A 17,500-nucleotide genomic window follows, 5' to 3' on the forward strand; every position below is an offset into this window, starting at 1 on the left:
TAATCTGTTCAGTTTCTCCTTTTATTTGTGTACAGTCACAATAAGTGGTCAGCACACGTCAGGCTGTTCTTGTGATATTTTTGCCGCCCGTCATGTGTAGATACTTTTCAGAATTCAGATGCTTTCAAACCCTGTAATTAATATTTGAAAACTAAAAATACAATTTGAATTTTACTGCATTGATTTGCTGGCTGTAAATGCAGTGAAACCATGATGAATCCCTCTAAATCCCACAGTTATAACTCAATCCACTGGGCGGCGCTGTGGAGCAGGTTAATAAGTGGAGTGTATTTTGATCGCATAATGTAGTCTGCCTCGCCATGTTTGGAATTACTTAGATGACAATTGAAAATGATCTTACAAAATGAGTTACTTTTCAATCAAATTAGTTAATAAAACTGAGTCATCATAATATCACCAGCACAACCAGAATCACATGAGATCCAAACACCAGCCGAATGAGGAAAGAGCCCATAACTGCATCACGAGTAGGCATGTGCCGATATCAATTTTTCATGTTGCGATTAATTTATGAAGTTTTATCACGATATACGTATAAAAAAAGTGTTGCCATATCATAACAGCTTTAAGAACTATTTTTGTAAGAACAAAAATAACTGAATATTTAAATACAATAATGCACCAAAAATATATACAGCTCTGGAAAAAAAATGAAGAGACCCCTCATTGAGAAATCAATGTTAAGTGGTATCTTGATTTTTTTTCAGAGCTGTAGAAGTACAATTTTCAAACAGATTAAAGTGCAAAAGAATTAGGCTATAAAGAACAACAGGTAGGCTAACAAATTACAATAAGGGCTCATTATTTAATGCATTAACTAAGATTGAGCAATAGCTACATTTGGTACAGAAAGTATAATGTTTTTGGTAATGTTAGCTAATAAATACTGATCATTGTTAGTTTTATCTTAGGTCCATTAAAAAAGTTATTTTGATTATTTATTTTAATGTTATTAAAAAGTAACTAAGAAATTAACATAGAATGATTAATTCTTTATTAGTATTTTTCATTGTCAGTTTGGTAATAATGAATTAACATGTTAACTAATGAAGTCGTATGTCTCAAAGTTATACTGAACAATAACAAATAATTAGAACAGTTCTAATCATTAGGGCATGTTGTAGTCCAGATTAAAACATAAAAATGTTTAAATTTGAAAATAAATAGCCTATTAAGTCTTTAAGTATTAAGAATTTGGTGCTGTGATGAACAACATTGAGATTACAAAAACGAATGGCTGTTTTAAAAACTACACGCGTTTTTTGTTTGTTTGCTGGTTTCCGGGGTAACCGGCTGCATTCTGCAGTTCATCAGCGCCCTCTGCTGACACTGAGCGGCACTTCACCAGCGTGTCTCCTTCACCGGTTCATCAGCGCCCTCTGCTGACACTGAGCGGCACTTCAGCAGCGCGTCTCCTTCACCGGTTCATCAGCGCCCTCTGCTGACACTGAGCGGCACTTCAGCAGCGCGTCTCCTTCACCGGTTCATCAGCGCCCTCTGCTGTCACTGAGCGGCACTTCAGCAGCGTGTCTCCTTCACCGGTTCATCAGCGCCCTCTGCTGCCACTGAGCGGCACTTCAGCAGCGCGTCTCCTTCACCGGTTCATCAGCGCCCTCTGCTGTCACTGAGCGGCACTTCAGCAGCGCGTCTCCTTCACCGGTTCATCAGCGCCCTCTGCTGTCACTGAGCGGCACTTCAGCAGCGCGTCTCCTTCACCGGTTCATCAGCGCCCTCTGCTGACACTGAGCGGCACTTCAGCAGCGCGTCTCCTTCACCGGTTCATCAGCGCCCTCTGCTGACACTGAGCGGCACTTCAGCAGCGCGTCTCCTTCACCGGTTCATCAGCGCCCTCTGCTGTCACTGAGCGGCACTTCAGCAGCGCGTCTCCTTCACCGGTTCATCAGCGCCCTCTGCTGCCACTGAGCGGCACTTCACCAGCGCGTCTCCTTCACCGGTTCATCAGCGCCCTCTGCTGACACTGAGCGGCACTTCACCAGCGCGTCTCCTTCACCGGTTCATCAGCGCCCTCTGCTGACACTGAGCGGCACTTCACCAGCGCGTCTCCTTCACCGGTTCATCAGCGCCCTCTGCTGACACTGAGCGGCACTTCACCAGCGCGTCTCCTTCACCGGTTCATCAGCGCCCTCTGCTGACACTGAGCGGCACTTCACCAGCGTGTCTCCTTCACCGGTTCATCAGCGCCCTCTGCTGTCACTGAGCGGCACTTCAGCAGCGCGTCTCCTTCACCGGTTCATCAGCGCCCTCTGCTGACACTGAGCGGCACTTCAGCAGCGTGTCTCCTTCACCGGTTCATCAGCGCCCTCTGCTGACACTGAGCGGCACTTCAGCAGCGCGTCTCCTTCACCGGTTCATCAGCGCCCTCTGCTGTCACTGAGCGGCACTTCAGCAGCGTGTCTCCTTCACCGGTTCATCAGCGCCCTCTGCTGACACTGAGCGGCACTTCAGCAGCGCGTCTCCTTCACCGGTTCATCAGCGCCCTCTGCTGTCACTGAGCGGCACTTCAGCAGCGCGTCTCCTTCACCGGTTCATCAGCGCCCTCTGCTGTCACTGAGCGGCACTTCAGCAGCGTGTCTCCTTCACCGGTTCATCAGCGCCCTCTGCTGTCACTGAGCGGCACTTCACCAGCGCGTCTCCTTCACCGGTTCATCAGCGCCCTCTGCTGACACTGAGCGGCACTTCACCAGCGCGTCTCCTTCACCGGTTCATCAGCGCCCTCTGCTGTCACTGAGCGGCACTTCACCAGCGTGTCTCCTTCACCGGTTCATCAGCGCCCTCTGCTGACACTGAGCGGCACTTCAGCAGCGCGTCTCCTTCACCGGTTCATCAGCGCCCTCTGCTGACACTGAGCGGCACTTCAGCAGCGCGTCTCCTTCACCGGTTCATCAGCGCCCTCTGCTGTCACTGAGCGGCACTTCAGCAGCGTGTCTCCTTCACCGGTTCATCAGCGCCCTCTGCTGCCACTGAGCGGCACTTCAGCAGCGCGTCTCCTTCACCGGTTCATCAGCGCCCTCTGCTGTCACTGAGCGGCACTTCAGCAGCGCGTCTCCTTCACCGGTTCATCAGCGCCCTCTGCTGTCACTGAGCGGCACTTCAGCAGCGCGTCTCCTTCACCGGTTCATCAGCGCCCTCTGCTGACACTGAGCGGCACTTCAGCAGCGCGTCTCCTTCACCGGTTCATCAGCGCCCTCTGCTGACACTGAGCGGCACTTCAGCAGCGCGTCTCCTTCACCGGTTCATCAGCGCCCTCTGCTGTCACTGAGCGGCACTTCAGCAGCGCGTCTCCTTCACCGGTTCATCAGCGCCCTCTGCTGCCACTGAGCGGCACTTCACCAGCGCGTCTCCTTCACCGGTTCATCAGCGCCCTCTGCTGACACTGAGCGGCACTTCACCAGCGCGTCTCCTTCACCGGTTCATCAGCGCCCTCTGCTGACACTGAGCGGCACTTCACCAGCGCGTCTCCTTCACCGGTTCATCAGCGCCCTCTGCTGACACTGAGCGGCACTTCACCAGCGCGTCTCCTTCACCGGTTCATCAGCGCCCTCTGCTGACACTGAGCGGCACTTCACCAGCGTGTCTCCTTCACCGGTTCATCAGCGCCCTCTGCTGTCACTGAGCGGCACTTCACCAGCGTGTCTCCTTCACCGGTTCATCAGCGCCCTCTGCTGACACTGAGCGGCACTTCAGCAGCGCGTCTCCTTCACCGGTTCATCAGCGCCCTCTGCTGTCACTGAGCGGCACTTCAGCAGCGTGTCTCCTTCACCGGTTCATCAGCGCCCTCTGCTGACACTGAGCGGCACTTCAGCAGCGCGTCTCCTTCACCGGTTCATCAGCGCCCTCTGCTGTCACTGAGCGGCACTTCAGCAGCGCGTCTCCTTCACCGGTTCATCAGCGCCCTCTGCTGTCACTGAGCGGCACTTCAGCAGCGTGTCTCCTTCACCGGTTCATCAGCGCCCTCTGCTGTCACTGAGCGGCACTTCACCAGCGCGTCTCCTTCACCGGTTCATCAGCGCCCTCTGCTGACACTGAGCGGCACTTCACCAGCGCGTCTCCTTCACCGGTTCATCAGCGCCCTCTGCTGTCACTGAGCGGCACTTCACCAGCGTGTCTCCTTCACCGGTTCATCAGCTCCCTCTGCTGTCACTGAGCGGCACTTCACCAGCGTGTCTCCTTCACCGGTTCATCAGCGCCCTCTGCTGACACTGAGCGGCACTTCAGCAGCACGTCTCCTTCACCGGTTCATCAGCGCCCTCTGCTGACACTGAGCGGCACTTCAGCAGCGCGTCTCCTTCACCGGTTCATCAGCGCCCTCTGCTGCCACTGAGCGGCACTTCAGCAGCGCGTCTCCTTCACCGGTTCATCAGCGCCCTCTGCTGTCACTGAGCGGCACTTCAGCAGCGCGTCTCCTTCACCGGTTCATCAGCGCCCTCTGCTGTCACTGAGCGGCACTTCAGCAGCGCGTCTCCTTCACCGGTTCATCAGCGCCCTCTGCTGACACTGAGCGGCACTTCAGCAGCGCGTCTCCTTCACCGGTTCATCAGCGCCCTCTGCTGTCACTGAGCGGCCCTTCAGCAGCGCGTCTCCTTCACCGGTTCATCAGCGCCCTCTGCTGACACTGAGCGGCACTTCAGCAGCGCGTCTCCTTCACCGGTTCATCAGCGCCCTCTGCTGACACTGAGCGGCACTTCAGCAGCGCGTCTCCTTCACCGGTTCATCAGCGCCCTCTGCTGTCACTGAGCGGCACTTCAGCAGCGCGTCTCCTTCACCGGTTCATCAGCGCCCTCTGCTGACACTGAGCGGCACTTCAGCAGCGCGTCTCCTTCACCGGTTCATCAGCGCCCTCTGCTGACACTGAGCGGCACTTCAGCAGCGCGTCTCCTTCACCGGTTCAGTCATGTGCAAACGCACGTTGGGCTTGTTTATATCTGAGCGCGTGTCCCTTTGACGCAGAATACAGCGGTGTTGAGCATTTATACGGTTGATGGGCAAAGTATTCTTGAGTGCATTATAAAAAAATTATAAATTGTTAATAAATTATTATTTACGATATTTTAAAGTGCCCGCGATAACAATATCGTGCATATTCATTATCGTGATAAATCGCATTATCGAAAATCGGCACATGTCTAATCACGAGTGTGGGTATAAGCTCATCTGTACCCTGAGTGAGAGCGAGATACATTATAATAGCAAAATGATCTTGAGTCAAATGCTGCCTTTAAGAATTGTTGAGGGTTTAAGAACAGAAAACACAAAGTGCTTCACTTAAACTTCACTTAACACCGCTATCTTTGTCTCTGCAACGTCTGTCAGCGGCGCACACTCTCAACCGAGAATAATATCATCATCCAATAATATCATCGTTTCTCTCAACAGGAAAATGTGAAACAATATAAACTTGACAAACATACACTGACTCGTGTGTGCGTTCTACACAATAACTAACGCGCTCTGCTTTATTAGCGTTTCTGTCCACTAGCGCTGCTTGAGCTCATAATGCCTTTTTAGGCCTGTATTTTTTGTTTACACGTTGTTTAATGTTTAAAAACCTTAAGATATAACGCAATGCGAAACCCATGTCTTGCAGACGTCTGTGCGCAGCGGTTCTTAAAGCACTGACTCCAGCTGCAGTCCACTCTTGGTGAATCTCCTCCACATTTTTGAATGGGTTTTGTTTCACAATCCTCTCCAGGGGGCGGTTATCTCTATTGCTTGTACACTTTTTCTTACCAAATCTTTTCCTTTTCTTCGTCTCTCTATTAATGTGCTTGGACACAAAGCAAGATGTCAGTGGTCGTCTTTTGGAGAACGGTCGAGTCAGCGGTCTTCCCCATGATTGTGTAGCCGACAGAACTAGACTGATAGGCCATTTAAAGGCCTGCAGGTGTTTTGAGTTAGTTACCTGATTAGCGTGTGGCACCAGGTGTCGTCAATATTGAACCTTTTCACAATATTCTAATTTTCTGAGAAACTGAATTTGGGATTTTCCTTAGCTGTCAGTTATAATCATCAAAATTAAAATAAATAAACATTTGAAATATATCAGTCTGTGTGTAATGAATGAATATAATATACAAGTTTTGCTTTTTGAATGGAATTAGTGAAATAAACTAACATCACGCTATTAAATGTCACATCACAGGAACCGCACAAAAGCCAAATGATTATCAAAAATGGCGTATGACAAGTGACCAGTTGCCTATTAAACTACCCGTATATCTAAAGGTCACTTATCACCCCATTCAGATGCACTGATCGGGGCTGGTGTGTGGGCAAGGCATCTACACACATACACACACACACACACAGAGAGAGATGTGAATATACTGTCAGAAACTCCTACTTTCTCCAGGCGTCCGGATGTGCCGTACACGTCCAGCTGGAAATACAGCGGAGCAGCCAGCAGACGGCTCACCTTCCCCACATCTGCGGAGAACTGGGACACACACACACACACACACACACGGATCACGTCTCAGTCGTGAGGCCACACACACACACACACAGAACTGGCGACAGATGACTGGACATCAGTCTTTATCAGCAGGAATCAGTGCTGAACTAGGTCTGCAGATAAACCAATCACAGTCTTTATTCCAGACGGCTCGCTTTCATCACTTTAGCTCTTATTCTCGTTCGCTAAACTCAACAGCCAATCAGAAGCTTGTGTGTCCAGCTTTCTGCACAGTCACAAATACGGATTGAAAACAGACCCGGAAGAGAAGCCAATGCTGAATAAAGTCGTAGTTTTTGTTATTTTTGGACCCAAATGTATTTTGGATGCTTCAAGAGACTCTAATTAACCCACTGATGTCTCATATGGACTACTGTGATGATGTTTTTATTCCCTTTCTGGACATGGACAGTATAGTGTGCATACACTTGCATACGCTCTCGGACTAAATATAAAATATCTTAAACTGTGTGTGAAGATGAACGGAGGTCTTACGGGTGTGGAGCGACATTAGGGAGAGGAGTTAATGACAGACATTTCCCTTTGGCTGAACTAACCCTTTAAGTGCTTTTCTTCTCAAACACACACTCCATGAGCTTTAATGGTGTAGAGCAGCTCAGTGCTGTTAGAGTTGTGCTGGAGGATGTAAATGCTAGAGCAGGGAATATAATCTAGTTCCTGAGATCAGGAAGGGTCTGATGATCCGCAGGAGACTCACCTTGGCCAGCAGATGAGGAAACACTGGGATAAAGTGATTAGTGATACGCCTCCGCTCCTGGACCTGCAGACGCTTCTCCTTCGCAGTCACAGTCTGCAACACATACACACACGCACAGACACACACACACAGAGGATTGCGTTTGCCAAGACGATGATAACTGTGACACGCTAATCCTGGATCGAGTGGGAAATCCTTCCAATTGCACGTCAAATAATCGATAATGAAGACGTTCAATAATGATTTGGCTATAGATTAATGGCCAGCCAATGGGTGAGCGGCTGCAGGAAACCCCTCTCATTAGCGTGGCCTGTCAGGTGACACACACTCTCATACTTGGAAAAAAACGTTCGGAGACTTGTGAGAAACCAGAAGGAGTATTTTTGACACAGAAATACTCCATCAAATGTCCAACTTAGTGTTTGAAACTGTGTCCATGTTTAGGATGGGAATCCGAGTCTTAACAGCGTAAAGCTCAGTATGCAGGAAACAGCATTTCACCGCCGCTTTAAATACCACGGTCTACACTTCTTCTTACCGATGTAGCTCAGTTATCCAAATGTGCATTTGCATGAGACACCTCAAACATTAACTGGCCCCTTAATATTCAGGAAAAGCGTTTTAATTATAAATGTACGTACATATTTTCCTGTTTTTTTGAATGGTCGTTGAATAAAAAACTATTTAAAATGCTTGTAAAACTGAACCATTGTATTATTGTGCATATGATGGTTATTAAAGGGGTCATATAATGCCATTGTTGTACAAGTTAATACAATTCTTTAGTGTCTAGTAAAAATTCTCATTAGTATTGTAAGAAAACACTAATTTTACCTGTTGAAAAACAGCTGTTTTCCCCAAGCCATTTCAGGCAATACGGCTTTAAATGCTAATGAGCTTTGCTCACCCCGCCCCTCTGTTCTGTGGACACTTTCACCTGGAGTTTATCAATCTGAACCGGAGTCGGACCGGGACAAGATGGCGGCTCCAACGAAATTCGACATTTAAGGCTAAACAGGACGTTTCTGAATGGTTGGTAACGTAAGGTCAGTTTGATCTGTCTTTATGTACTGGCAGGGTAATGTTAGCGATGAATGCTCTGCGTTTACTGACGTATGAGTTCATTGATAGATTGATGTTACAACTAATGTCAATAAAACCTTTTTTCTGTTAATGTCGGTTTGTTAGTGATGCGTAACGTTATCTATGCAGTAACAGACACCGTTATAAACCCTCTACATAATTAAGCTTACGCCCGTTTCACACATACTCCGTCTACAGTGCGTGTGCGGTGCGTGTTGCGTTGCGTGTGCGTTGCAGGATCCGTAAGCCCTGTAGTGTTTTCACATATGCTGCGTTTGCAGTCCGCAACTGATCCGCTGTTGCACATCACAAACACAGCATTTATTCATTATTTTTATTTAAAATCCAAAAGTTTTTACTGAACATGCCTCGTCAGAATTGCAATTCTCTTTGTTTACTCTTTAATAGAAGTCAGGTTACCTAGGCTACTACATTTAAACATTTTATTAAATTCATTTATTCATATTTATATACTTTAGATTTAGCTCACACAAGTGGCAAAACATTTAAACACAGGTTATAGCCTTAAATCACAAACATTTTAAATTAGAAACGTAATAGTCTATTCAAAAACAGCCGACTCTCGTCTTTTCTTTCGTTTTTACACCGTTTTAAAAGAAATCCTGCAGGGCAAAAATAACTTTGCTTTTCACCTCCAAGAAAGTACGAGTGCTCTCCATTATGGCACTTTTTTTTTTTTACCTAAATGCCAGGTAAGGTGTCGTTTTGTTGCTTTCCTTGAGAAAAAAAAGCCATGCGTTGACTTTGAAACAAGAGTATATTTTAAATGATATGCATCTGTGGTGAAATGACTAGATTTTCGCGTCAGTACATGTTAATTTTAATGCGAAAAGTCTTCTGTCGCTTTAATGCAGCAACGCAACGCAGCGCAGCAAAAAATAGACTCGGTACGAAAACGATCCGTGCACTGCTGCAGACGCAACGCTCCTGGAACGGACTGACGGACCGCATCCGCGTGCAGTGTGAAAGCTGTAATCCGTTAACATGGGTACGGGAAAAAATATGCAACGCACACACACTGCAGACGGAGTATGTGTGAAACGGGCGTTAGTGTTACCACATCCACGTTAACTTTAAAACCAGCGTACAGTTTATAATAACACAATAACCATAACGCATTGTTCATTATAAACGTGGGGTTGTGAATTATATCGCATAACATAGGAACATAGCATGCCGTAATGTAATTTACACACTTTAGCCGAATTCATCGTGAAGCATGCAAGCATTTCAAACTACACTCACTTCTTCAGGAGGTGCAGCAGGAACACGTCAGATCTGAGTCCTTTATTCAAGAGCATCTTATTAGCCAAACCTGCTTCATACTGTCCCTCGGTTATAAAGCAGTCTGGTGAGAAATGATTCGCGGTTCGCACATACATAAAAGCATTGACGAAAACAAAACTCAGCCACTGCGTCTTCAGCGGGTCAGATTGAGGAGCATCAGAATGACTGCTGTGTTCATTATTACACCCAAGAACAGAACACACAATCGCTGAGACACCATTTTACTCCAGCGCATCAACAATGGCGGACTGTGGTGAGCTCACTCAGGGCGGGTCTGAGGTGAAACACTGCTGTCAATCAACAGTCGTGGGCGGGGCTTGTGTGGCGTCACACGGTCGAACGGCTCGATTTGAGACAGGGGAAAACATAAGATAAAAAAACCAGTGGATGGATTTTTATCATTATAGGATGGTTGTGTACAGGTGCTGCCAACACACATTTCCATACAATCAGCTTGTAAAAGTGCACGTGCCATTATATGAGCCCTTTAAAAGAAAGTAAAAGTAAAACAGCACCACCATGATATCAAAATGGCCGTTAGTTGCAGTCCTACATTAAAGTCCAGTCAGAAAGCCCTGTGTTGCCCACACCTGTCTGTCTGATTCTGTCTCACCTTCTTCTGCGAGCGGGAGGTCGGGGGCGTGGCCTCTGCAGCCTGTCTCACTGCACACATCATGATGTCAATCATCGCGCTCTCCAGCTTGTCCTCCATACCTGCAACACACACACACACACACCTGAGTTTGAGTAAAGCTCTCAAAAGCACTCAAGGCCCTCTGATTGGACACTGACTCACCGCCTTCCTGCAGCAAGACTGATGTCATCATATCCCAGTCTTTTAGCTCCGCCCCCGCAACGTCCCACAGACTATCGACTAGATACGCCGCGTGATCATGATACTGACACACACACACACACACACACACACACACACACACACAGAGAAGACATTTAACACACATGACAAGATAACACACACTATATCTACAGGCTGCTCATCTTGTTGAAACATCAATATACACTGATCAGGCATAACATTATGACCAGGTTAATTGAGTAACACTGATGATCTCATCATCACGGCTCCTGCTAGTGGGTGGGATATATTAGGCAGCAAGTGAACATTTTTTCCCCAAAGTTGATGTATTAGAAGCAGGAAAAATGGGCAAGCGTAAGGATTTGAGCGAGTTTGACAAGGGCCAGATTGAGCAACAAACTGTGATTTATAAAGGCAGACACTAAGATGAAGAAATTCTTATGAATATTGACTGCAACAGCACACGGATCATGTGATCAGAGAGAAGCAGAGGTGCATGATGGGATATGAGTGGATTACCTCGCTCTTAATGAAGAAATGGGCTAGCAAGCGGAGAAAAGCAGCACTGCGTTTGTCTGCACGGCCGTCTAACACACTGCACAGCCTGCACACATGAACACAACTCATGAGGTGTGTGTGTGTGTGTGTGTGTGTGTGTGTGTGTGTGTGTGTGTGAGAGAGTGTGTGTGTATGATGAACATACGTGTGGTACAGGAATCCTCCAGCTGCGCAGGCGAGACCTCGGTGTGTGGCGAAGACCAGCGGATAGACAGCAGAACATTCGTCTTCACTTAGGCCATCTTCTGTCTGCCTGCACACACACACACACACACACACACACACACACACACACACACACACACACACACACCTCATCTTTTGAACCAAACGAAGCGGCTCCAGCTGATAAACTAACTGAACTCACTGCTGGATGATCAGCAGCAGCTTCACTGCTTCCATCGCCACATCCGAGTCTTTATCCAGGATCATGCCCACCATCCGCTCCTGAGCAGAGAACACACACACACACACACACACACACACACACACACACTTAAACCAACACACCTTTATATACATGAGGATGACCTGAGACAGTGCCAGTCTGCCAGCGTTTGGTCTCTCACATCACTTTTATGATTGTTTTAATTTGTCACCAAGATTAAAGGGTATCTTCAGCGATTAGCATATGGCCTTGTATCAGTAGAAACCCTGGAGTATATTCAAATTATTGTGCTTTCCCCCCTCATATCTCCCTGAGACAAGAGATTTATGCATTTTATTTCTGGAAAAATTCCTCCTATGATGCAAATTGACGATTTTTGCATCATAGGAGGAATGTTTGCCCAAAGGCTAAAGACAGCAGAGGGAGCCGTTTCCGCATGTTTTGAACCCGCACATGGGGGATGGAGATCACACTCAGCTTGCAGGGAGAGCTCAGCTCAGCTACAGGCACTCATTTAAACTGAGCTATAGTGAGCAATGTAAGTCTTTTAACTTCTCAAATTAATTTCTATGAAAGTTAAGCTTGCAAAGGCATGAACTAAAACACGCCAGACTGAACTCGCGTTGTGAATGTATGCGGCGAGTGTAGTCGCGATTACCTCAGCTCTCATCACTCGTGCAGTTAGTGCTCAGTGCTGTGATACTCGCGCGGCGACTCACTCATTGTATTGAACAGACACGTTCAGTTTTTAATTGTAGTGTCTTCAACTCAGTAGGTATATCACAGTAATGAAGTTGGTGGCGTTGGGAATGGCCTCACAGGGCATTCTGGGAATTGTAGTCTTTCATCCCCATGGGACAAAAATACATTTTCTGTCTTTTCTCAGTCTAGAAGACACCATATTCAAAACTAATTTCACATTTCTACTGCATTGATGACCCAGTTTAAATACAGATTCATCTTCCCAGCGCTGAAGTACCCCTTTAAATGCTATATAGCGGACAAGTAATGAATGAGTTCGGATAGTTTGTGAAGCACTGTAGCCTATCCCATAATATTCCAGCTTATAGAGTCACAATATGGTTGCATAGTCATTTTGTTCATATTTAGACTTTATAAACTCACTATTATAACAATTAAAATCCCATTTTGTCAGTTTATCACTTAATTTTACCTGAGCTCTCAACTGTAGTTATTTTACTGTTTAAAGGCCTTAAATGCGTGAACCCTGATAAATGCTGCCTGCAGCTTTAATGATTATTATTAATCACAGTCGCTAAAAGAGGCTGATTGTTGAGCGCTAAAGCTTCAGCGACTGACTTGTGTTCTCTACACACGGATCTCTAATCCTGCTCTCGAGTTTATACGCCGGTTTGTCCATCAGGCCGTGTGTGTGTGTGTGTGTGTGTGTGTGTGTGAGTCGCGCTCTCACCTTGAAGCGGCTGGTGAAGAGCTCTAATTGGCTGATGAAGTCCTTCTCGTACAGCTTCTGTAAGGTCCGCACACACTGCAGCCGCACAGCCGCTTGCTGGAACACACACCGTATGATGAGTGATTGTAAAGCCCTCCGCTCTGAGCATCAGCGTGTGTGTGTGTGTGTGTGTGTGTGAGTGATTGTAAAGCCCTCCACTCTGAGCATCAGTGTGTGTGTGTGTGTGTGTGTGTGAGAGAGAATGTAAAGCCCTCCGCTCTGAGCATCAGTGTGTGTGTGTGTGTGTGTGTGTCGATGGCACCTTGTCGTGCAGCATCCAGCCCACGTATTTGAGGTGCTCGTCGTTGAGGAAGCGTGCGGGGTGGTCCCGGATCCACAGCCCCATCTGCTCCATACACACGGCCCGGATCTCAGGGACTCGGTCCCGGTACCGGTGCACGAAAACACCCTTAAAGATCCCGTTCATTAGAGAATTCAGGTCCTCCTGGTGCTCCAGCAGCTGCACACACACACACACACACACACACACAAAGATAAACACACTGCCCTGAACTCCAGGTAAAGGGACGGTTCACACTTTTAATTTACTTGTGAGTTACCAGGAGTAGGTTTAGCACCGCTTTTGCGAAGTTGTGTGTGAGTGACTCTATGTGTGTGTGTGTGGGAGTCAGTGTGAGTGTGTGCGAGTGAGTGACTATTTAGCCGCGTTTCCACCGCAGGAACTTTACCCAGGAACTAGGAACTTTGGGTGGTACTCGGTGTGTTTCGACCGCAGGGTCTAAATGAAGTTCCGGGTAAATATTTCCCCCTCCAAGCGGCCCTGCTCGCGAGGTAGCACTTTTTCAAAGTTCAGGAACTTTCGAGGGCGGGACTTGGGCGCTGAACATGCTGATTGGTTGAGCTCACGCAGCATTTTATTTCAACCGCGTTCGTCTCAGCCATCTCACGTGCAATGTCCATAATAGCTGATAATAATATACATTGTCATTTTAAACCTAGCTTTACAAGCTTTCTGAATATGCTGCTGAATCTGCATATTATTACCTCTTTAGTAAACCTACACATAACCAGCAAAAGCAGCACAGCTTGAATCTCTTCCACACTCGTTATTAATTTTTTTTCACCAAGTAAACGAGCTGACTGATTACTATAAGTGTGTGTCCTTACATGACGTGACAGCACGCGCCGCGCTCATGTTGACAAGAGGAAAGCTCATTTTTCTGAGGGGTAAACTTTTTATTTGGTAAGTTATGAAGATAATGTTGGAGTAATGACACAGCGTATATTGCCCCGGGCAGTTTTTACTTTAACTGCGCCTGACAGAAGAATTGATTTTTTTCTGAGATGATTATTCGTTTAAACAGATAAACCGCTTATAATATAATACTGTATTAGTCCTGGTGGCCGTTAAGAGTTGCTATGGCTTCAGTCAACACACTCCAGCTGCTGGAGAAAACAGCGACGACATTTCTGATGCGGCAGACAAACTGCTTGTGACAAAATGATTGCGACTGAAAGTCATCACATGTAAACACCAGATCGGTTAAGATAACGGCTCATGTAAACAGTCCATCTTTCAATCGGTACACACAAAAATGATTACTGCAGTAAGACATGTCCGTCACTGACTTGGAGGAGCAGTCGCGTGTCCTATCACCGGACTAATCTGCCTAATCTTCTCGGAACTTTAGATCGAGAAAAGTTCCTGTAAAAAAGTTCCTGGTACAAATTGTTCCGGGTAATTTTGGTGGAAACGGGGCTTTTGTGTGTGTGTGTGTGTGTGTGTGTGAGACCTCTCTGTAGGAGTTCTCCAGTTCTTCCACTCTGTCTATGGCTCTGTGTGTGTGTGTGTGTGTGTGTGTGTGTGTTTGTGTGTGTGTGTGTGTGTGTGTGTGTGAGACCTCTCTGTAGGAGTTCTCCAGTTCTTCCACTCTGTCTATAGCCCCGTTTCCACCAAAATTACCCGGAACAATTTGTACCAGGAACTTTTTTACAGGAACTTTTCTCCCCCCCAGACCTGCAGCTGTCTGCGTTTCCACCGCGATAAAGTTCCGAGAAGATTAGGCAGATTAGTCCGGTGATGTAGGACTGCACGCGACTGTTCCTCCAAGCCAGTGACGGACCAGGGCTGTCACTTTTCGATATGCATGCGAAGATGACGTGAAATATCCGTAATCGAACTATAAATAAACTATCCGGTTTTTAAAGTGCCATGTAGCGCAATTGTTTTTACTGCCGGTGCGTTTACATGGAGCACTGCAATCAGTTTAAAAGTCCAATCTGAAAGAAAATGCTCCATATAAACACCTGATCAATCGTAATAAAAATGCCCAAACTGAATGAAATTGTAATCGTTTTGAGATGGGTGGATAAACCTTTTCATGAATCGATCAAACTAAACATTTCACCATGACCTGACCGGATTACTTTTGAGTGTGCCTCTTTATGTGATGTAGGCACAGCGCGCCTTCACCAAGCATGACAAGAGAGGAAAATACATTTTTCTGAGGGATAATCTTTTTATTTCATAAGAAATTATGAAGATAATGTTGGCATAATGACACTGTCCCTACGCCTATGTAAGCAAACAATCATTAACTACTTCAACTGCGCCTGACATTAGAATTTATTTTTTCTGAGATGATTATTACACTTTACAACAAACCGTAAGCCCTGGTGGCCGTTGAGAGTTGCTATGGCATCCGTAAACACATTCAGCTGCTGGAGATGACGGCGTTGTAGATCATTGAATATATTCAAATGCATTGCTTGATATTTGAATTCCGTTCGAATTAGATTTTTTTCAAAAATGTCAGCCCTAACGGACAGTAATCATTTTTGTGTGTACCGATTGAAAGATTTAGTGAACTGTTTACATGAGACGTTATCTAAACCGATCTGGTGTTCACATGTGATGACTTTCAATCGCAATCATTTTGTCACATAAGCAGTTTGTCTGCCGCATCAAAAATGTCGCCGCTGTTTTCTCCAGCAGCTGGAGTGTGTTAACTGAGGCCAGAGCAACTCTTAACGGCCACCAGGACTAATACAGTATTATATTATAAGATATTTAATTGTTTAAATAATCATCTGAGAAAAAAAAAAAATTCTGTCAGGCGCAGTTAAAGTAAAAACTGCCTGGGGCAATATACGCTGAGTCATTACTCCAACATTATCTTCATAACTTACGAAATAAAAAGTTTACCCCTCAGAAAAATTAACTTTCCTCTCTTGTCAACATGAGCGCGGCGCGTAAGACTGATTATTACTGAACGTAGACCGAACCTCGCAAAAGACTTTTAAAAATGCCGAGTTGAAATAAAATGCTGCCTGAGCTCAACCAATCAGCATGTTCAGCGCCCAAGTCCCGCCCTCGAAAGTTCCTGAACTTTGAAAAAGTGCTACGTCGCGAGCAGGGCCGTTTGGGGGGGGAAATATTTACCCGGAACTTCATTTAGACCCTGCGGTCGAAACACACCGAGTACCACCCAAAGTTCCTGGTTCCTGGGTAAAGTTCCTGTGGTGGAAACGGGGCTTATGGCTCTGTGTGTGTGAGTGTGTGTGTGGTGTGTGTGTGTGTGTGTGTGTGACCTCTCTGTAGGAGTTCTCCAGTTCTTCCACTCTAGCCCCTTTCACACTGCACATCGGACCCAGAATATTCCCGGAGCATTGCCGGGTCGCCTTCCGTGTGAAAGCAACCACGTCCCGGGACTGATTACCGAATCCGACCCGGGTCGGGGACCTAGTAATATTGCGGTATCCGACCCGGGACGAGCGCTGCGTGAACAAAAGCCGAAACTAATGCCGCAACGGATGTGACGTAGTGATGACGTAGTTATCGTGCGACTCCTAGAGCTTGTTTTTTTTTCAATAATACAACCCTGCAGTGCCAGAAGAGCTCGTCGGTGTTTTAAACGCAGAATTTTCGCACACAAATTAAACTACAATTAAACACGCAGAAATGTGCGCAAACTGGACACAAGTTGAGACCACGGAGCTCCTTACTCTCCGCGCTGAAGATGAGATCGTTCGCCAGCTCAGTGGAACGGTACGTGATGCGGTCGTTTATGAGCAAATAAAAATAAAAATGCATCAGCGTGGTTTCCCGAGAGAGAAAGCGCAAATTATAAGTAAGCTGAAGGCTTTGAAAAAAAAGTTTCACCAAGTGCTGGATCACAACAAAAATTGTTTTCTGTATACTTGAAATTGTTACATTTTATGTAAACAGGCACAACACACTTTATATTCTATCCAAAATAAAGTATTTTTTATTGAGAATTGTTGACATGTTTTATTTTGGTGTAAACAAGTTAGAAGAGCGTTTTCATAGCCTGAATGCCATCCTTTACGGTTGTAGTAAGCTGCAGCATCTTCCCGGGGAGCAATAATAGGGATGTGGCTACCGTCTATTGCACCAGCACATAATGGATACCCACGTTAAGCGAATCCATTTATAGTGTTCTGAAGAGCTTCTCCTCTGGGCAAGGTGATGAAACGTTTGAAAAGTTTTCTCTTCAATGTCGCGGTCACTTCATGAACCAGAGTACAAACAGTCGACAGCCCCACACCAAAAAGACAACCGATTGTGCGGTATTCGCCAGGGGTAGCATACCACCACAAAACAATAGCCAATCTACGGCGTGGTTCAAGTGGCTTCTCCAGTTTGTAGACTTTCGTCTCAGACTTCGCTCAACAAGTTGCAG

The 17,500-nt window shown here is 46.4% G+C and overlaps 1 protein-coding gene across 5 annotated transcripts in view; it reads right to left on the reverse strand.

The window, feature by feature from the left end:
* LOC137092479 (cohesin subunit SA-1) overlaps positions 1 to 17,500 on the reverse strand; it is a 68,826-nt gene that overhangs the window by 38,119 nt on the left and 13,207 nt on the right. For 2 of the 5 annotated variants that reach the window (XM_067456728.1, XM_067456724.1), the window contains exons 9-16: positions 13,099 to 13,296; positions 12,798 to 12,893; positions 11,345 to 11,424; positions 10,939 to 11,230; positions 10,399 to 10,501; positions 10,216 to 10,316; positions 7,212 to 7,304; positions 6,383 to 6,475 (exon numbers count right to left, since the gene is read on the reverse strand). In XM_067456728.1, the coding sequence (XP_067312829.1) occupies positions 6,383 to 6,475; positions 7,212 to 7,304; positions 10,216 to 10,316; positions 10,399 to 10,501; positions 10,939 to 11,230; positions 11,345 to 11,424; positions 12,798 to 12,893; positions 13,099 to 13,296 (1,056 nt within the window). The remainder of the gene's footprint in view (positions 1 to 6,382; positions 6,476 to 7,211; positions 7,305 to 10,215; positions 10,317 to 10,398; positions 10,502 to 10,938; positions 11,231 to 11,344; positions 11,425 to 12,797; positions 12,894 to 13,098; positions 13,297 to 17,500) is intronic. The other 3 variants (XM_067456727.1, XM_067456726.1, XM_067456725.1) reach the window with 3 other exon arrangements.

Source organism: Pseudorasbora parva, chromosome 11 (assembly GCF_024679245.1).
Source record: "Pseudorasbora parva isolate DD20220531a chromosome 11, ASM2467924v1, whole genome shotgun sequence".
NCBI lineage: Eukaryota > Metazoa > Chordata > Actinopteri > Cypriniformes > Gobionidae > Pseudorasbora > Pseudorasbora parva.